This window comes from Lycium ferocissimum, unplaced genomic scaffold, assembly GCF_029784015.1.
Source record: "Lycium ferocissimum isolate CSIRO_LF1 unplaced genomic scaffold, AGI_CSIRO_Lferr_CH_V1 ctg9028, whole genome shotgun sequence".
Lineage (NCBI taxonomy): Eukaryota > Viridiplantae > Streptophyta > Magnoliopsida > Solanales > Solanaceae > Lycium > Lycium ferocissimum.
In genome coordinates, this window is record NW_026727540.1 from 11,735 (window position 1) to 32,550 (window position 20,816).

Genomic DNA, 20,816 nt, shown 5'->3' on the forward strand with positions numbered 1-20,816 from the left:
ACACTTGAGCCACAAAGCTCATCCAACATATCATCAAGCCTCGGAATGGGATGGTGATACTTTACCGTGATTTTGTTGACGGCTCTACAATCAATGCACATCCTCCAAGTGCCATCTTTCTTTGGAACAAGAATCACCGAACGGCACATGGGCTAAGACTCTCCTTCACTAGCCCCTTTTTAAGGAGCTCATCCACTTGCCTTTGCAATTCTTTTGTTTCTTCCGGATTGCTCCTATAAGCCGGTTTGTTGGGAATTTGGGAACCCGGTACAAAGTTTGGTGTTCAATACCTCTCAAGGGAGGTAAGCCATCGGGCATTTCCTCCGGAAACAAGGCTTCATATTCCCGCAAAAGAGAAGACACACCACTAGGCAAAGTGCTAGTAGCTTGGTTAGCATTTAGAGAAGATCTTTGTTGACAAGACACACCATGAAGTGTCTCTCGTCAACCCTTTAAACAATTACTTGGTTTGGCCAACAAGCATTTCTTGGAACCATCTTGAGATGTCCCCTCTCCATTTATGACCAACAAAGTCTCCTTCTCACCCTTCTCCTTTTCTTCCCTTTGATACTTCTCCCGAAGCTCCCTCATCACTTGATAATCCTCACTCACTTGGTAAGGGGTTAGTGGGTTAAGAATGTACTTCTTCCCCTTGACCACAAATGAGTACTCGTTAGTTCTCCCACTATGTTGGGCATCAACATCAAATTGCCAAGGTCTTCCAAGCAATAGATGGCAAGCTTGCATGGGTACCACATTACACAAAATCTCATCTTGGTACTTGCCAATGCTAAATTTGATAATGGCTGGCTTGTTGACCCTCATTTCGCCACATTCATTAAACCATTGGAGTTTGTAGGGATTAGTGTGCTTGCGGGTGGGGAATTTCATACTTTCAACTAAAAATTGGCTAACGGCATTCGTACAACTTCCACCATCAATGATTAAAGAGCACACCTTATCCACAATTTTGCATCGTGCATGAAATAAATTCTCCCTTTGGTCGCTCTCTTCCCTAGCTAGAGCCCCCATGGCTCTTCTAGCCACAATAGCATGATTCAAGGCTTCTTCATACCTTATCTCAACCTCTTCATCGGAATCACCCTCACACTCACTTCTTTCTCCCTCTTCTTCATGACCATCCCCGCCCTCATGTTCATCATCGGTTTGATACCCATCCCTCACTATTGTGATAGTCCTCCGGTTGGGACACTCACTCGCAATGTGCCCTCTCCCTTGGCACTTAAAGCATTGGATGGTAGAAGGTCGGTTATAGTTGGTGTTAGAATTGTTACCTCCTTTAGCCTTGTCATCACCTTTGGCTTTGTAATCGAATTTGGCTTGAGGTGCTTGAGTGTTGCTCTTGGGCTTATCCCAAGTGGAAGTTTTCCACTTTTCTTTGTTTTTGATCCAAGTTGAAGATGATTTGCTTTTGTCTTTGTAGGACCTCTCTTCTTTAGATCCGCCTCAACCTTGGATGCATCATGGAATGCCTCTTCAAGACTATTATAGGTTTTGAGCCTCATTGGTTTAGCGATGTCTCGATTCAAATTGGCTACAAACCTTATAATAGTGTACTCTTCATGCTCTTCTATCTTGGACTTCATCCGCAAGTCCTCAAACTCATCAAAGTACGCTTCCACACTTTTCGACCCTTGCTTCAACATGTACAACCTTTTGAGTGCATCTTGGTGGTATGTGGATGGAAGCCACCTAGTCTCCATGAGCTCAATCAAGTCGTTCCAAGTTGGGAGATCATAGATGTGTTGTTGAGCTCTTTGTAACTTCTTGGATTCCCACCAAGTAGAAGCGTATCCCTCAAATTGAGTGAGGGCATACTTTGCCTTTAAGGCCTCGGACACATTGTTCGTGAGGAAGATGCGCTCACTTTGCAATTTCCATTCAAGGAATTCTTCGGGGTTGCTTCCTCCTTGGAACGTAGGAAGGTTCACCTTGATGGTGTTCAAATTCCGCTCATTATCTTGCCATCTTCCTCGGTCCTCATAACCTTGGGCCCTTCCTAAGTCTACATGACCTTGGAATCTAGGGTCATGGCCCGAAACCTCTCAAAACCTCCTCTTCCGCCCCTCCCCCGGTTATTCATCCCTCCACGCCTACCTCCTTACCGGTTATCATCCCACCACCGACCTTGTGGGTAGTCATCATACTCCTCTTCATTCATGGGGTATTGGTAGTGGCGTTGGTATTGGTTTTGGTTAGGAAAGGGATCTTGTGTTTGGGTTTGGGGTGGAGCTTGGGGTGTTTGTTGTAAGGTCACTTGAGGGATTGCCTCGTTTGGATTGTGTTGGTAAACGTGGGGATAGGTTTGTCGATTGGTGTTTTGGAAAGTGGAGTTTTGGGATGGAAGGTTGGTTGTTTGGGGTAGTGGAGCTCTTTGGGTGGAGGTGGTTGTGGTGTTGGGATTGCACAAGGCATGGGCTAGTCCCGGGGTAATGGTTGGGGTAGTGTCTTGTGTTTTATCCCCATCACCTTCATTCCTAGAACGGGGAGTGCCCATTCTACTCGAACCCTCCATTTGAACTTTCTCAATACTCACCATCCGTTCATCCTTAGCCTTCAACTTCCCATTCATTTCTCCTCTCATCTCTTCCATACCCGTTTGCATGCCCGAGATTTGATTCATGATCATAGCCAATGAACTTGCTATGGATGACATATCTACTACGTCTTGCGTTCTATCACCTTGGTTAGACATGATGACCTGCAAAACTAGCAAACAAGATTAGTAATAAAAGCCTCACTTCACTCGTATTGAACTCTCAACCTTACCACACTCCGTGCTCTTTCGAAGTTGTTGATGAATCGCTCGCCCAATCAAATTCACACGTTGCTTATCCTTTGTGGTAGAATGGATTCTTGTTTAGATGAATGACGGACGACTCAAAAGCAAAACGGACGAGAGCCAATAAAGTTTCGACGAAATAAAACGAAGAAGAGCTTGAAAGAAATTAGCACGAAAGAAATGCGGACACAAGAACTAGTAAACACAAGTAGGAGCAACTACTAAATGGTTACTAGTTGAGAGACACAAGAAATTGGAATGCTAAAATCGGAAAATAAATAAAATTTCGGACCCGGATAGGTGATAATTTGAAAACACGACCGTGAAGCCCCAATTGATGTAAGGTATCAATTTGAAATAATGAAAATTTTTAAAATTCTATACTTTTTTTTTTTTTTTTTTTTTTTTTTTTTTTTTTTTTGCTCCCTACCAAAGGATTAGGGACACAAAATCAACAAGCAATCCCAAGAAAATTTTTGGAATTGAAATAAATTAAGATAAGATTTGCACCTTAGAAATACGACCGAGCTTACTTGAAGTTTACGGATTGAACTTGATAAAATACGGTCCGTATTTTTGGTTTACTTGACCGTCCTTCGTGTCCGTATTTAGTGATGCCCAAAACAAATGTACCTTGCACTTTACGACCCACGAGATACGGGCCGTATTGTGGTTTACGGTTCGTCCTTCGTGGCCGTATTTAGTGATCCCAAAAAACGAGTAATGTTCCTTGCCTTTTACGACCTACGAGATACGGCCGTATTGTGATTTACGGTCCGTATTATGCTTTACGGGCCGTATTTAATAAGGTTCCAAATTCCGAGAGCTCCTTATCGCATCGAAGTTTACGACCCCGCATTACGATCCGTAAAGTGATTTACGGGCCGTAATTTGCAATATTCTCAAATTCGATGATTTCGTGTTGAACTCGATTGTCTCGAAATTTGGATCGAATTTCTTGGATCCGATGACGTTTCGGGCCCACTCAACCTAGTAATTCCTTTTTGGGTAGAAAAACAACTTTTCAATTTTTGACTTGGATTTCTTGGATCTAACTTTCCTTTTTATCTTCTTCTTCACCAAGAACAAAGATGAACAACGAAGAACACTTAAAAACCCAATGTTGTCCAAATCAACTCGTTTTCCCCCCAATTTCTAGATATAAGCTCCTTATCACTTAGACAACAAAGCCCAATATGAACCAAAGCTCAATTTCACCAAAATCAACCAAACCCACTTTGAGTTCTTCAAGCTTTGATGAACCTAATGGTGGAAACTTCAATCCTTACCCAAATGGCTTCAAATTTCGTTTCTAGATGTTTTCCACCACAACAAACTCAAATCTAACTTCAAAAACAACAAAATCAAACCACAAAACAATTTTCAAAATTTCTTTTTTTTTTTTGGGATTTTTCGAATTTTTCGAACCTAGGATTAGAAATTGTGGGAACAATCTCTTAGCCTATGCTCTGATACCAAATGATAAGATTCAACCTAAGGAAACTCTAAGAATTCAAAAACAACAAAAAAGGAAAATAAAAGGAACTTGGACAATTGGAAAAGAAGAGATAGAAGGATAGATACTAGACCCAAAGGATAGTAAATCTATGGGCAAAATTGGGTATATCAAACCCAATCCCTCCCAATCGGATTCAACCCTAAGAACCTAAGTAATTTGAATTCAAGAAAAAGGACTCAAATGAATTCCACAAATGAGCAACCTAATATGAATTCAATGGACTTGCAATTCAATGCACAACTAAGAAATTACACTTAGTCTATCAACCAAACAAACTATCTAATAACTAAATCTCTCAAAACATAAATTCTCACAATATCCAAGCTAAGCTTCCAAATGGATGAAAATAAGTATTTATACTAATGCCTATTACACCAAAAGGCCCTAAAGTGGCTCTTTTGCAAAAATACCCACATGGGTCTTCAATTGCATCCAAAGTCTCATATCTTGCAATTATGACCTCCAATTGCCATTCTAACCCATAATTTTCAAGTATGACCTCCAATTGCAATCTTAGCCCCATAGTTGCACTTTTAACCATTTTGCGCTTCTAACCACTTTGCAACTCTTCCAATGCCAACTCCCAAATGTTGTAAATCCGCGAAGTCTTCTCTCCAATCTCCTCCAAGGCATCCTTTTTCATAAACAAGGCTTGCAACTCTTGAAGTTCTCTTGCTTGACTTCGAGTGAAAGGCCTCGTGCTTGTTGGATTCGTATCACTTAGGCTTTCAAATCATCAAACACAGCCCGTAGGCACACAATACCTATCACTTGGCCAATCTGGCTCATGTCACTAGCATAATTCCTTCCGGGACTATTTCCCCTGATACTTTGCACATGTATCCTCAAATGCTCATGAGATCCAATAAACATCATGAATATGGCATGCACTGTAGTAAGAAATCAAACTACACAATAAAGATTCAATCTTTAGCTCTTTTCCACATTTAAAATAAGTATTTAGGAGTGATGAGAACACTTAAGCACAATGAGACAGGTAATAAACATAGAAGCAGTAAATAAGGGACCTCATATCCCAATCACAGACACAAATCAATCTATGCTATCAGCTAATGCCCAAAGCGTGGCATTCAGACCACAATATATAATTAAAATTACACAAATACCCTCATCATGGCACCGGATACAAGTGCTCGTCACCTCACAACTATCAAGACCCCCTTTTGTTACCTTATTATCCCCTCTTATTAGTCCAATTTAAGCAAACCATGATGCTTAAGTTAAGGTTCATAGTTTCAACATGCCTGGAATAGGAGTCCAATAATCACAGAAGAGCCTTTCCCTTCCGTAGAGCCTCCGAATGATCCCAATATTTATAACATGGATTATACGTAAGAATACGAGTCAATCGATACCCATATTCGGGTTTAGAAAGTCTACTCAAAACCCAATTCCAAACCCTGAAGGTCAAAACCATAATTTCGTTGCAAAACCGGGTTCAATAGTGTCAAATTATTATTCTATGAATCATACGAATCCAATTATACCCATAATACTACACTTTAGTTCCAAACCCAAATAGTCACCCAAAGCAGGATTCTGATCCAAAAGGGCAAAATAGTAAATTCAACCCAAAATTAGTTTACCCATCATCTACCGAGTCTATACACCAAAAATCAACTAAATCCAACATCAACTTCATGCTCAAATGAAGAAATTCTTATCTTAAAAGCCTAGGGTTCATAAACCCCCAATTTTCCCACTCCTAAATCATGGTTTCTAACGTGAAAACTCTTAAATATCCATGATATAATCAAATTACGAAGATTAGGAACTTACCAAATAGATAAATCTTGCAAAATCTCCCAAACTCACCTTAGACCGAGCTCCCAAGTCCCAACTATGTGAATGAAATGGCTAAACTCGAATTGGGGAATTTAATAGATCTAACCAGCGATTTCCGCAGGTGCCCTCAAATTATCGCACCTGCACCCCTCGTACCTACTCTCAATATCTCGCACCTGCGAGATTTCATTAAATCCCTCAGGTTCGCAGGTGTAGACCAAACCTCGCAGGCGCGCCCTCGCCCCTGCGGCCTCTTCCTCGCAGGTGCGAGCCTGGCCAAACTCTCATTTCCTCGCACCTGTGGGCCACCAAGTGCAGGTGCGGCCACGCAGGTGCGAGCCCAACCTCATGGGTGCGAGACACCAGGCACAAGAAAAATCATACGAGACCTCCCAGACATAAACCAAATATGCAAACCACTCCTAAAATACACTACGAACTCACTCGCGCCCTCGAAAGTTCCAAAGACGTCATCTTGACTCGGTGTTGACCAAGGTCATCTCCGAATCCGTCTGAACTAGATTTCCAACCAAATGACCTAAATACCTGAGTCCCTTGGGAACCAAACCATCTACTCAACCAAGTCATAATCGACCTTCCGAACCTAATGAATCTACAAAACTTGCAAAAAGACTCATTTACCTATGATGTTGACTTTGGTCATCCAAACACTTATAAACATCCAAAATTCTCATTTTCTCACCCAAATCTCATCTGAATACCTCAAGAATTGCACCACCCATACCCATAAGTCAAAAACACTCTAACGAAGCTAGGCGAAGGGTCAACAAGGTAAAATTAGGTTGTTATAAAGACGGTTTAGAATGAAGTGGAAAAAGTTCTACGAAGTGGGAGATAAATAAAGTTCGAGCAAAGTCGCACCAGTCAAAAATTGATGGTGCGTGGTGCAGTACGGCCCGCGTAGCACGCGATATATTTTCGGCAGTGCAAAAATTTTCCCCATCCTGGAAATTTGGCATGGTGCGACGCGGCCCGAGACGCGCACGCCTTAATTTTTACTGAACCAAAAGATTTTGGTAAATCATTCATAACTTCTTGTACCGATATCAAATTGACCCCCTCTTTAAATTGTTGGAAAGGTACTTCAGAGAGCTACAAGTTTCATGCTTTGCGTTTTCTGATATTCTCAACAGATCCTTGAGTTATACTTATTAGAAGTCAGGCCTAACATAAACTTAATCGATACATTCGATTTCTATGCACATCACTATTCGTCTTGATCTTTGGACAATAATTTCAACCAAGCATACTTCGATAGGACTTCGTATAGCTAAGACATCACATTATAACCCTATTAATGGATTGATATCTAACCCGAATATATGGAGTGTTACAGGAAATGGTGGAGGCGGTCTCATAACTACTTCCTTCTCAACATTGATTACCTCTTTCTCCATATTCACCATATGTCGTGTTGTCAACTCAGGCTCAGGTGCAACCGTAACACCTCGTACCTTTGGGCTAAGGTTTTACTCGTAAGATGAGGACATAATGGAACCAAGATGGGAAGTATGTAAAGTGTTTTGAAACCTATAAAAGATGTAGGAAGAGTCTTAGGTCAAAGTAATGTTGGAAGCTAATCTACGGACCATGTTTTTAAGTGTGTTTGCACAAGGCCTCACTTCAAGATAGTATAACCCCCTTATTAGTTAGGAATAGGGGAAAACTCATTGCATGAAAGTTGTATCCCTTTGAAATACCATTCCAACCATATAAATATCAGGTCAAACGAATCTTTGTATAAAATGATATGATCGTTTTACTGAAAGGTCGTTTAGTAGTCCACTAGGCAGATATGATATTCGCAAAACGCAATATGCCTTCTGCATTTTGAACCAAATTTCAGCACTGAAATTGTCAACATTCTGTTTCAATATGCCTTAGCATTTGCGGCTACAAGTCGCGTCTGGGTTTTTTTTTAAAAGTTGTGTTTTCCCCGAATATTCATTCTATTTTTCATTCCTCCAAGCCCTAGCACGACTTGTCTCTCCTCTCTTAATTCTCCCATATCAAGGTAAGTCCCTTCTATGTATTCCTAATAAATTGTAACACTTATCCATGGATTCTTAACAAGATTTTACACTTCAATCTTAGGGTTTTCTAGAAAAACCTTCTCAAAGGTTCAAGTGAAGGAATTGGAGTTTTTCCTCAAACGTTTTGATATTTCTTGGGATTTTGGAGAGATTAATGGATGGCTATCTCTCTACATGTAGGAACATCATTGTTCTTCCCCACACCTCGTTCAGTCATGACTATTATGAATATGCAGCAGAAGTAGAGGTATGCCCTAGTTTCATGAAAAGCTTCATAGTTTCTATACTTTAAATGATATACCTTCATGGTTAGTTCATGTATGTAATTTTAGAGATATTGACGTCAGCATGTAATCCATGTATGCTCATATTTTTATTTCCATGTGTCTCAGTACGATATCATGAAATATCTAATTTTCATGAATACTCCATGATTCAGTGTCTCATGATAGTAATGCTTAGTATCCATGTTAGAACTACAGTAGGATGACTCTATGACTCCTATAAACACATGTATTTGGGCCCGAGGCCATATTTTATGTTAATGTATTTAGACCCGAGGCCACAACTTATATATATGTATACTAGAGCCTGAGGACACAGATTATGCATACTTATACTTGGACCCGAGGCCAATGTTTCTATATACATAGAATTGGGCCAGAAGCCGCAATTAAAGAACTCTGACGAACAGGTGATTCCTCATATTCAGTAAGGGGTGACTATGATTATGATCCTCATGTTTCAGTTAAATTATCTTTACGTTTCAGTTTTAGTTCAACTTTCAGTATTCAGATATGTCTTATGTGCTGATTGGGCTGCCCATTCCCCCGAGCACTCCACATATATTTATTTTTTCAGTTTTTTTTTTACGTACGAGTACTATTCAAAGGTACTTACATCCCTTTTGCTGGGGGCACTGCATTTCATGATGCAGGTGCAGAGACTCAGGGAGACATGACCTCTTGCTAGGACATTGCTCGTATCAGCTTATTGGTGAGCCCCATTCCATTTAGGGCGTTATCTGTTACATCTCGTATTTTCATACGTTAGGATGTGTCGTAGTAAATTCATATGTGCTTGAAGGGATTGAGGTCATTCACGAGGTTATAGAGTGTTTATGATAGAGTTATTGTAAGACCTCGTAAGCTTGACAATCTTGACACCATTAGCTATTAATTTGATATGGCATATATACTTTCTTTCAAGTAAAAATTTTTAGTAAAGATTTGATAAGTATGATTTCAGGTAGTTACTGTTATTACTACTTTCGGATGTGTTTTAAATTATATCCATGACACGAGGAAGTTTATAAATAAGATTTTATCTATTATAAGAGTAGAAATTATTTTCTCATTAGAAAATTATTTTTTCCCATTTTGAGAATTAATAATACGAAAATTTGTACTCTTGATATTGGGTTGGAAAGATTAGAATTTCATCAAATATGTTTTGTGTAATATTTAAGTGAATTGAGATCAAGATATTCATCGGGATTGATTGAATAATTAAAATGTGGACATGGTCCCTATGTTACGGACAAGGGACAGCAATGCATTTAATTGCATGCATATAAGTGTGCGTGGCTTGATTTGATATTCAGTTAATATGACTAATCACGGGGGTTACACGTGCTTAGGAGGAAAGTTTTCTAAAGTTTCTATTTTGCATTTCCTAATCATTTTTGGCATGAAATGGAGGCTGCAATATGCTTTCCATTTGGAGACTTTCTTCTTTTAGACTTCAACCAAACAAAAAACATACAACAACCTTAGTAGTTATATCCTCATTTTATCTAATCCTTTTAGAATATACATACAATTTTGTTGGTATGCAAAACAACTTCCTTTTTTCTAGTTTTGCTAACCAACGAGTTTCAGCACTTCACTTTGAAAAAAGTTTTTATCTCATCAATTTATCTCATGTTTTCCCAAAGTAAGTTCATCCAAGATCAAATATAGCTTCTTTCCTCCGTCAATTTCATGATTATAAAATCGGTTTCTTCCGGATCCTAGTGAAGTAATCTTGGAATTGAAGTGTTATTGAGTTCTGGAGGTAAGATTCCATTTTATTTCCATGTTTATGAGCTTATCGGATGTTTATACAAATTTTTGGAGGAGGGAAGTCGTGGGAAGGTGTTCCAATATATGTTGAAGTTCATGTTGGGTTTGTAATCTGTTTGGACCATGTTGTTGCTGCGTTATTGAGCTAATTTCCTTGTGTATGGATTGTAGTTAATGTTGTAGTTGTGTTGTGGTTGATATACTTGAGACATTTGAAAAGAGGAAGTGTATAAAGTATCATGTACAAAGTGTACATTGGGCTGTTTTGGGGTATATCCTTGAAAGTTGTTGATTTGAGTTCAAAGAGACTTATATGATGTTGTTGTTGGCTACTGGTTGCATTGTAGTGATAATGGAATAGGGAAAATGTTTCCCGTTCCATTTTAGAATCAATTTATCGTTTTATATATGATATATACTAGTGTCATCTAAGTTCATATATGTATTCCTTTGTTATAGGATTGGCGTATGTCTTATGACTGTTTGTTGTTGGATTATATTGATGACACGAGGTATGTAATGGCTATCCATTATTTCTTGGAATGATTCCGTATATAGTAAGAGCTTAACGAACCTCATAAAAAGAAACCATCCGTTAGAGCTTGTCTTAGAGCCGTATAACCTTCTGAGTGTTATGTTGTGTCTTCCGAGGGATTCCTATCTGCTCCCTAGCTCCTTCGTATTAGAAGAGTTAGAAAGAGACATGCCAGCATCTTCATACATTTTAGTTTATACTTGATAAACAGCATGATATACGTATATTTTCTTTAGCCTGGCCACTTGGTCAGCGAGACATTATTTCCTGGCCTTATGGTCAGCGAGATTTTTCAGTTGCCTTGACACGTTGTTAGTGAGATATATTGTTACGCCTCTCATTTTCGTCACAAGCAGTCTTTGGCTTATGGGTGGTCTATACCCTTAGTATGGGGATCCGTATTTGAGTTTTTGAGAAATTAAGTGCCTTACCCTGCTGCGTGTACCAAAATTTAAGTATACGTTCTTTGCGATTTGATAGGATTTGAAGTGAAACGAATCGAATCGGCGCTGGCCGGAGCGACTCAGGAGAGTCTGCAGAACACAGTAACCATTGACGGACCGTCGACATGTCAACGCACCATCGTAGTGCACTTTCCCTGCTCTACAGCCTCTGAAGCTTCAGGTGGCAGGTCAACGGAGCACGTTTATGAGCCGTCAACACGTCGACAAGCCGTCGACCCGCCGTCGAGCTGCACCACTGGAACTTCCTAGTTCCCTCTATATAAATTTGACCCTCACGTCTATTCTCATTACTTTCCACTTCCAAAATCAGAGAAAGTCCTAGAATATTCCTGTTAATATTTTCCATCATCATAGTGAAGATTTATCAAGATCCGACCCCGTAAACCCGAGCTTGTGAAGGGAAAGTTGCTCCTAGAGTTCTATTGGAATTGTTAAGCTTTGGGATTGGAGTTGAAGTTTGATTCTTGCAACCCTAGACTCCTCAAGGTATGTATATGATTCCTACCTTTGTGTTTAAGTTAATTATCAAGAGTTTTAGTGGTTTTAAGTAAAGAAAATTATAGTTATGGAAGTTGTAAGATGAATAAGGGTAGAGTTGGACTTGAGGGCTATTTGAGGGATGAATTGGAGTAGAATTGAGTATATTTTTATATGTAAGTATTGATATGGTTTTTGTTAGTATTGTTGTTGATATTTAAGTTAAATTGGAAATTGAGGAATTATTGAGTTATGAATGAGATGTTGCCCGAACTACGTTAAGTTCCTTTTTCACATGAATTGGATAGTAAGTGTTATAAAGGGGCTAATTGTGGCCTATGCTATCTTGGTTGTAGACTTACGAGTTCAAGAAGTAAACAGGGGACGATTAGATACGCTTCAAGGTATGTTAAGGCTGTCCCTTTTATTCTTTTGGCATGATCCTTATTATCTGAACGAACAAGTGAGCGAGTGAGTTCCAAAGACTCCACTCTTAGATTGTACAAGATTCATCGTATACTTGATTCCTTATGTTCATGTTCATGACTTCTAGAGATCTTTTGTTATCTAGAGTAATCCGGAGTATATCTTTCATGAGTCTTTCATGCATTATATATATATATATACATACATATATGTACAGCTATTTTCTTACACCGTACCTAAATGGCCGGGGAGCATAACACCGTGCCTATATAGCCGGGCAGTATAACACTGTGCCTACATGGCCGGGCAGCACAACACCGTGCCTATATGGCCGGGCAGCACCACTAGTGGGCGGCGTGAGTTGACTACCGTCCCAGACGCGGGATGTCCGGACTCGAGATGATGATAATGACACCGTACCTATATGGTCGGGTATGCATGCATATCATACACCGCAGAGGTATCTTCAGTCATACAGACGGATTCAAACAGACAGTTTGTTATGAGTTTCAGATTCCTTTTATGATTCATATATATGTGTTACTCTTATGCCTTGCATACTCATACATTATCCGTACTGACTCTCCTATTGCTCGGGGGTTGCGTTCATGCCCGTAGGTACAGGTAGATAGACAGGCGGTCCAGCTCAGTAGGATATTTATCCAGCGGTGGTCAGTGCGCTCCACTTGATCCGGAGCAGCAATTCATTTTGGTATGCTATTTTTGAGATATAGATAGGCATATGGGCATGATCGGGCCCTGTCCCGTCATTTCTACAGCTTTTATTCCAATAGAGGTCTGTAGACAGCTATGTGTAGATGACTTGTGACATAGCCTTGTAGGCTCCTATTCTTTTGTGTACAGTTCATGTGGCAGCCTAGTCGGCCTGCATTGTTGCCTTCAGTATATATATATATATATACATATGCACAGTTCTTGATATTATTCTTCCATGAGTCAGTTTAATCCAGATTGAGTTACTTGTGGGCCCTTATTATGTAGTATTATCCAAGTATAAGTATAAGGGTGTTTGGTCACTAGAGATGTTACACCTCGAAAAAAATTCATGTCGTTGTATGGTAGATAGACTAACGTAGGGTGAGAAGTATATGATGTTTCTACAAGTAAGAAGTAGTACTTAACAGTTCTAATTAAGATTCCAAAGACGTGTGAAGCAAGAGAAGAGAGTTCGTTGAAGAATGTTAGGTATAAGTCATGTTTTGGAAGGGTTTTGCAAAGTACCGAACTAAGGTTGACTTAATGATGTCATGAAGAAGAGTTATAATGCTCCTTAGATTGCTAATGAATTATTAAACAAGTGCTAAGACGGTTCCATAAGGATTGGAGATCAAACGAAATAACGGAAATGATTTCAGGAAAGTAGAGTTATACGACCACTTATACAGTCCGTATAACTTTATACGGTCCGTATAAGGGTCCGTATAACTCAACTGAAAAGATGTTTTCCCTGATGATGAAATACGAACACTTATACGGACCGTATAATGTTATACGGACCGTACAAGGGCCCATATAAGCCCCGACGGGCTGAACTTTTTCCAAGTATATAAATGTGATCCCACTTCTAATTTCTCATTTTCCAACTTCTCCACTTCTCTCTAACTCTCTAGAATATTCCACTCACTCCATTTATAAGAACTCAAGGGAAATCAAAGATTAATATCATCAATTCAAGGAAATCAAGGGCAAGAGAGTTCTCTAGGGTTGTTGGAAGTCAAGAAATTCTTTGGAAGTGGAGCTAGGTTTTTCTCAAAGTGAAGTATGTTCATCAAAAGCCCATACCTACACAATCAAAGGTGAGTTTTATGATCATTTCATGTTATTTAGAATATTGAAGGGTTGAAAGACTTAGATTATAGAAGAAGGTAGAATATGGAACTCAACTGTTAAATAATGGTGTTCTTGAATAATAGTTGACATGAACCGTAATTCTTGAGATGTTACGAGTATAATCTTGTTATAAATAATATTAAGAATATTGGAGAAGCATTATATGAGGATGAATGTGGTTTTGTATTATGGCTATGGTTATGAATAACTTTGAGACGGAATTTTGGAAATTGGATAAAGTCGAACTTGTCAAATTATGGATTATGATATTATGAATGTTGTTACTCATGGTTGGGAGCTGTTATATCATATGGAGGAAGTTGTAGAAACAAAGGAAATGCTGCCCAATTTTCGTTAGCTTTAGGTTAAGCTTAAGTATAGTTCTGATTATCTAATTCTAGCACGGATTCTCTTGAATGTAGAATCGTGAACTTGGAAGGAAGCTTTCGTCGGTAAGTTAGAAAGGTGAAAAGGTATGTGAGGCTAGTCCCTTCTTTTATAAGGCATGATTCCTATGACATGATTCCCTTTATTTTTTCATGACCTTCTTACATTCCGGAAACTATGAGTCTTTGTTTATAAAGAGCTTCTCATGAGATAAAGATAAGATATATGTTATGAATATGATAATGATGGTGATGAGTCTACGCTCAATGATTCTAAAGCTAATGATTCCTTGACGTTATTCATTGTTGTTACATTCACCTTATAATGCTAGTTCCTTCAAGGTGAGGCATGATGAGTATGACGACGCCATAATGGAATCGGGGGTTCTCGACCTTATATCACCCCGATAGAGTTATAGCTTATCCTTGAGTTTTTATGCATGCTTTATGATAAGTATATGATGATGAGATTACACTATGCCTATATGGCCGGGCAGACACCGCTAAGGCGAGCGGCATATACACCATGTCTTGAGGGCATAGGCAGACACCACTACTGGGCGGCATGAGATGTTTACCCCGGGCGCCGGAGGCCTGGACGCGGGCTAATAATGATCACACCGTACCTTTATGGCCGGGCAGCTTTTATATATACATACTTGATATGATGTTATTTACGATGTAAGTCAGCATGCATTATTCTGTCTTAAGTGACATTCAGCTACAGGTTGTTTCCTTATTTGATGTTCTTTTATCTCTCTGATATGTTATTATTGTTCATGCCTAACATACTCAGTACATTGTTCGTCGACGTCCTTTTCTTTTTTGGACGGGTTCATGCCCCAGTAGAGCAAACGGAGATGGCCCCGGATTCTAGGAGCTACTCGACGGATTCGGGTGCACTCCATTATTCCAGAGGTGCCATTTTTGAGATATTATTTTGTGTACATATATTTGGGCACGACGGGGTCCTGTCCCATCCTTATGTCTAGCACTCTAGTAGAGGCTCATAGATACGTATGTGTGGGTAGTAGATGTCCCATGATGACTACATTGTATATTCTTGTATATTGTTTTTGCAGCCGTGAGGGCCCTATATATATATTTATATATTGCTTTGAACAGTATATGTGTTCAGGTGGGGTATGATGATTAGCATAATGAGTAGTGCTTTGTAGTAAGCTCTGGGTACCCATCATGGCCCCCTAGTCGGGTCGTGAGAAAGTGGCATCACAGCAGTTCCGTCCTAGGGTGTGTCTACGAGCCGTGTCCAGCAGAGTATTGTTTATAGGTGTGAAGCGCGCCATACTGGTAAACAAGAGGCTGCGGGGCATTTAGGAAAAATGACCATTCTTCTTCTTATTAGATCGTGCCATAGAGCCATGTTATAAGATTTTCTCCTCCCTAATTGTGCGTTATGATTTCAGTGATGCCGGTAAAGAGAAAAGCACAGCCGCCCAGAAGGGCAAGGCTACTACTGGACGACGAATGGAAAAGGAGCCGCCAACAAATATAGAGGAGGGTGAATCTCATAATGAGGCTCTATCTAATACTGTTATATCCCGTATTTCGTACGTTGGGATAATCCGAGTTAATCACGAAAGTTAAGGATAAGACCATTCCGGGATACGAGGTAGGGACTTTTATTTGCTTTAAGGCATAAGTTGCTATGATTATAATGGTATGGAATATTATGGAAAAATTTGGGATCAAAAGTGAATTACAAAAAAGTGGACAATTCATGAAATTAAAGGGGCCATGTGGCCGGCCATATGAAGTGTGGGCCATGGCCACATGGATGGCTAATATATGTATATAAAAGGATGACTAAGTGGTCATATTTCTCATCTTCATCACTTAGAAATTTCAAGAAACTTGGAGAAAAAAAAAATAGAAGGGCCATTCAGCCATAAGCTTACCGAACAAGGTCCAAGGAAAAATTGATCAAAAATTATTTTCCTCAAGCATTTCAACTCCTTAGAAGGTGAATAACAACATGGAGGGGTTGTTGAAGTAGCAAGAACAAGAATTAGTTCAAGAACAAACTCTAGCTAAGTTGAAGAACCAAGTGAAGAAGGTAAGGTTTAATCTTCATTTTTATATGTTATGCATAGTTTTTGTATGTTGTGAAGTGTGGAAATGAATGAAATTCATGAAAGTGTGGAGTTGATGTTGTGGTCGTATGTATTGTGTTGGAGCCGGGTATATGTAATGTGTGTGGGAGTGGTGAATTGATTCTATTTAGCATGTTGGTTGTTGTAGTGTGTTGAAAGGGATGGAAATCATGAAACTTGTGTGTGGTGTGGTGGCCGAAAATGGGTCATCTTGTATGCCAAGAATGAATTAATTTTATTTAGTGTTTTGATTGTTGTTGTCGTGTGGATTCTATGTTGATAACGGAAGTTTAATGATTCAAATTGAAGTTGAAAGTGTCGTGGGCTGTTTTAGTGGCCAATGTGATCCTTATGTAGTTTTTATACTTATGAAAATAATATTGTTAACGTGTGGATTGTTGGTGTAATTCATGAATTTAGAAGAAGGAAAGGTGTTGTTGTTGCTCTCGGGTTTGGGTTGGTTTCGGGTGAAATGGTATTTTGTTTAGGTTGTTTGAAATATTGTGTGGGTTGTTTAAAGTGTTCTTGAAACTTGTTTGAATGGGTTCGGATTAGTAATTGAACGTATGAGCATTGACGTTGATTTGAATGTGAGTAGTTGGATTGAATATAATGAAATGCTGAAGTATGTAGAAAGAGTTACAAATGTTAGAATGCATTTTGAATTGATTATTGATGTTGTTAATATGGTTGTTGGTGTTGTTGTTGATGATTTTGGCCGAGTTGAATTCTCGGGGTTGTTGAGTTTATAGGGGGAAATGTTTGAATTTCCGTGAGACAAAGTGTAGTTTTCGATTGAATCCTAAGGTATCTATAGCTAATGTTTGGTATATAATGTTGTTGTTATAGATCGTGGGCAGCCCGAGACTTAAGTTTGGACTAGTTTAGGAAGGACGGTATGTAAAGCTTACCCTTCCTTTCTTTTGGCATGTCCTAGTGTAAGTAAGCTATGACACGATCCCCGGGTAACTACTCTATTCTTACGATCCAAGCATGTTTACGATTCGTATTCATCTCTTAATATTGGTATCCTTAATGTGGTAGTAATATGGTCTTTATGTCCTTGATATGATTGGATTTGAAATGTTGTATAAACGGTTTTGTTCTAAAGGGGCTTATGTTTAAAAATGTCCGTAACTTTCATAGACAAGAACCCAGATTGCTTTGATTTGCTCGTAAATGATCCTATAACGTATAATGACTTTAACTTTCATGGGTGGGCCCGGATTGGTTGATGTACATCCGTGGTCCCCGAGACTTTCCTTTGTATAGTCCTAATGACTTGGTTTTGAAAGAACTTAATATGATTTCCGTTTTAACTTTCGAGCGCCGACTACTTACTTATCCGTTGAGTCTGTAATGATGATGTGTGTGCATATGGTTTCTCACTACTCTGCTCGTGCAAGCCTCAATATGTCTTTCACTGAGTCCCGGGCCAGGACACGCATTCGTGCACGCTCCTTTGCATTGTTCACCGAGTCCCTCACTAGAGGGTCGGGACACGCTATATATATATATATGTGATGTTATGATGATGTGATGATATGGGGATGGTGGCCAGGATGGCATATGATGATTCCATTCACCGAGACCCTCACTAGAGGCGGGACACGCTATATGTACATGTATATGATGACTTTACTCACCGAGTCCCTCGCTAGAGGCCGGACACGTTATGTATATGCATATGTATATGATGATTATTTACTCATGTTTATGACATGGACATGCATGATTTGTGTTTCAAAGGTAAGCCTTGTAGGGTTAAGTTCTTCGTACTCTTGTTCCATACCTCACTTGAAGACGGTTCGTTCTTTTGTATTCCATGCTTTACATGCTCGGTACATATTCGTCATGACCCCTTCCTTCGGGGCTACGTTTCATGCCGCAGTGCGGATACACGATTTGGTGATCCACCGGCTTAGGATTCTGTTCGGCGGCCTTGGAGTGCTCCCTCGTTCGGAGCCCATATTTTGCGTACGACTCTTTTGTTGTATATGTGTATGTTTATTCAGGGGTACGGCGGGGCCCTGTCCCGTCATATGATTCCATGTTACTCTTAGAGGTCTGTAGACATATGTGTGGGTGTGGGTAGTCACTGTACAGTTGTGTTTGTGGTTTGAATGTTCCCAGGCTGTATGTACGATATGTATATATATATACGCGATGCCATGCTTTTCTGTATGCTTAAGATCCTGTTATGTTCGCTATGGTATGATTATAGTGGACAGATGTGCACGAGTGCGCAGCTCGGGCGCTAGTCGGGGCCTACGGGGTTGGGTCGTGACAAATACCTCTCACACTCCGCCTATTTTAGAAGAACAAGAGGGGGCTTCAGCTCCTCCACCAGGTGCTTCAGGTCAACAAATGACCGAAGCTATTCAGCTATTGACACAGCTAATTGCCGCTCAGGCATAGCAGCAGAGTATGGGTCCAGTTGACAGGGCGATTAGTGCTAGAGCCCGTGATTTCATAAGTTTAAATCCTCCAGAATTTTTCAAGTCAAAGCCGGATAAAAACCCGCAAGGTTTTATTGATGAGATGCTGAGGACGTTGAGAATCATCCATGCCTCCGATACTGAATCTGTGGAGTTGGCATCTTATAGATTCCGGGGTGTGGCGGTTCTTTGGTATAATAACTGGATATCTTCGAGAAAGGAAAATGCTTTCATCCGCCACTATTTACCACTAGAGGTTCGGAGGGCCCAAGCGGACAGGTTTTTGAATCTAAAGCAACGGAATATGAGTCCTCGGGAGTATAGCCTTCACTTTAATTCATTGGCTAAGTATGCGCCGACTATGGTAGCTGATATGGGAGATAAGGTAAAAATTTTGGAGGGGTTTTGGGGCACCCCTTAAAATTTGTTTAACAATTTCCCGGGGGGAGGGATTTTTCCCCTTTTGGTATGCCGAAACTTAGAAGAGCAAAAAGCCACCCCGGGCGAGCGTGATGTTGATGAGGAAAAAGGAGGGCCCCCACGGGAGCATGAGGGGGAAAGTTTTCCGAATTTCAGCCCCCACGGGCACCCCCGGTTTGGGGGGGAATTTAATCCCCCCTTTTTTCCGGGTTCGGGCGGGTTCGAGAGTCCGGTCCCGGGGGGCGCCCAGCCCAAGACCCCCCTTGCAAACCGGGCGAAGAAATTTTGGCGGGGCAGATTGATTTTGCTATGCCTGGTCAATTTGGGCAATAAGCGAGCCCCCCCCTCGAAGGAGAGTGGGCCCCCGGATCCCCGGGGGTTTTTCCCAAAGGCCCGATGGGGATTTCCCCATATTCCGGGGGGAAAAAGGGAAAAGTCAGTTCTGGCCCCCCCCTATTTATGCTTTAGGGGGACAACAAGATCTTGAGTCCTCCACGGGGTTATAGGTATTCTACCCCAATTTTCTCATGACGTTTCTTGATTGTCCGGGCTACGTTTTTGTATTACTCCTTTTATCTGGGCGTATTTGGAAACCACCAAATTTAAAACCCTTTAGGTTTTACCCCTTGGGGATCCTAATAGCGAAAAGGGATAAATTGTGGCTTTGGGATTTATCCCATCTAAGTTTATTAACTAGAAAGTTAGATTTAGCGATTAGGGGAGGATTGTTTGCCTTTTTTGCTTGTGGGTTGAGAACGAAAAAGTTCGATTTTAATTCCGGAGAACCCCGGTTTGAATGGGAAAAGGGAATAAGGGTTTTCCAAGAGGTAGGTTTATTTCCCACCTTAAGGCAAGAAAGAGATATAAACATATTTATCACCTGTCCAAAAACAAGGCCCAAGCAAAACCAGACTTTTCAATCCATCCCGAGTGAATGAATTTTCGGGTGTATTTCCGATGAATTTCCGTCCCCCTCCAGAAAAAGAGATTGACTTTTCTATTGATTTTTGCGGGCACAAACCAATATCTATTCCTCCTTACCGAAGGGTCCCGATTTAAAAAGGGTAAAGGGGAAACAAGGATTTGCTTGGAAAAATTCTTTGGCCCGCCCAAGTGGGGGGCACCCCCCCGTTTGTGAGAAAAAAGATGGTTCCACGGATGTGTTTGTTATAGGGAAAAAAAGGGACAAAAAAAAATAAATATCCGCTTCCGAATCGATGATCTGTTTTACCAATTTTGGGGGGCCATGGTTTTCCCGTTGATTCGACGGGTATCCCAAAGGGGAATAAAACTCCTGTTTTTTGGGGATATGCCCCCCCAAACTCGACCAAAATCCCTGAAAATTTTTCCAAGTTTTACCAAAGTTCCCCAAACTTCATTCCTTTATTTGTTGTTCTTAAATCCCTTTCCCTAGGTTATTTCATGGGCTTAAACCCCCCCAATCATAATATGGGGAAAAT

General features: G+C 40.2%; 1 protein-coding gene across 1 annotated transcript; it reads right to left on the minus strand.

Moving 5' to 3' along the window:
- Positions 1 to 444: 444 nt before the first annotated feature.
- LOC132046018 (uncharacterized) lies at positions 445 to 4,863 on the minus strand. The gene is made up of 4 exons (XM_059436568.1): positions 4,783 to 4,863; positions 2,558 to 2,722; positions 1,296 to 1,952; positions 445 to 1,242 (listed from the first exon to the last, which is right to left on the minus strand). Exons 1-4 carry the CDS (start codon positions 4,861 to 4,863, stop codon positions 445 to 447), a joined length of 1,701 nt encoding a protein of 566 aa, XP_059292551.1.
- Positions 4,864 to 20,816: the final 15,953 nt, after the last annotated feature.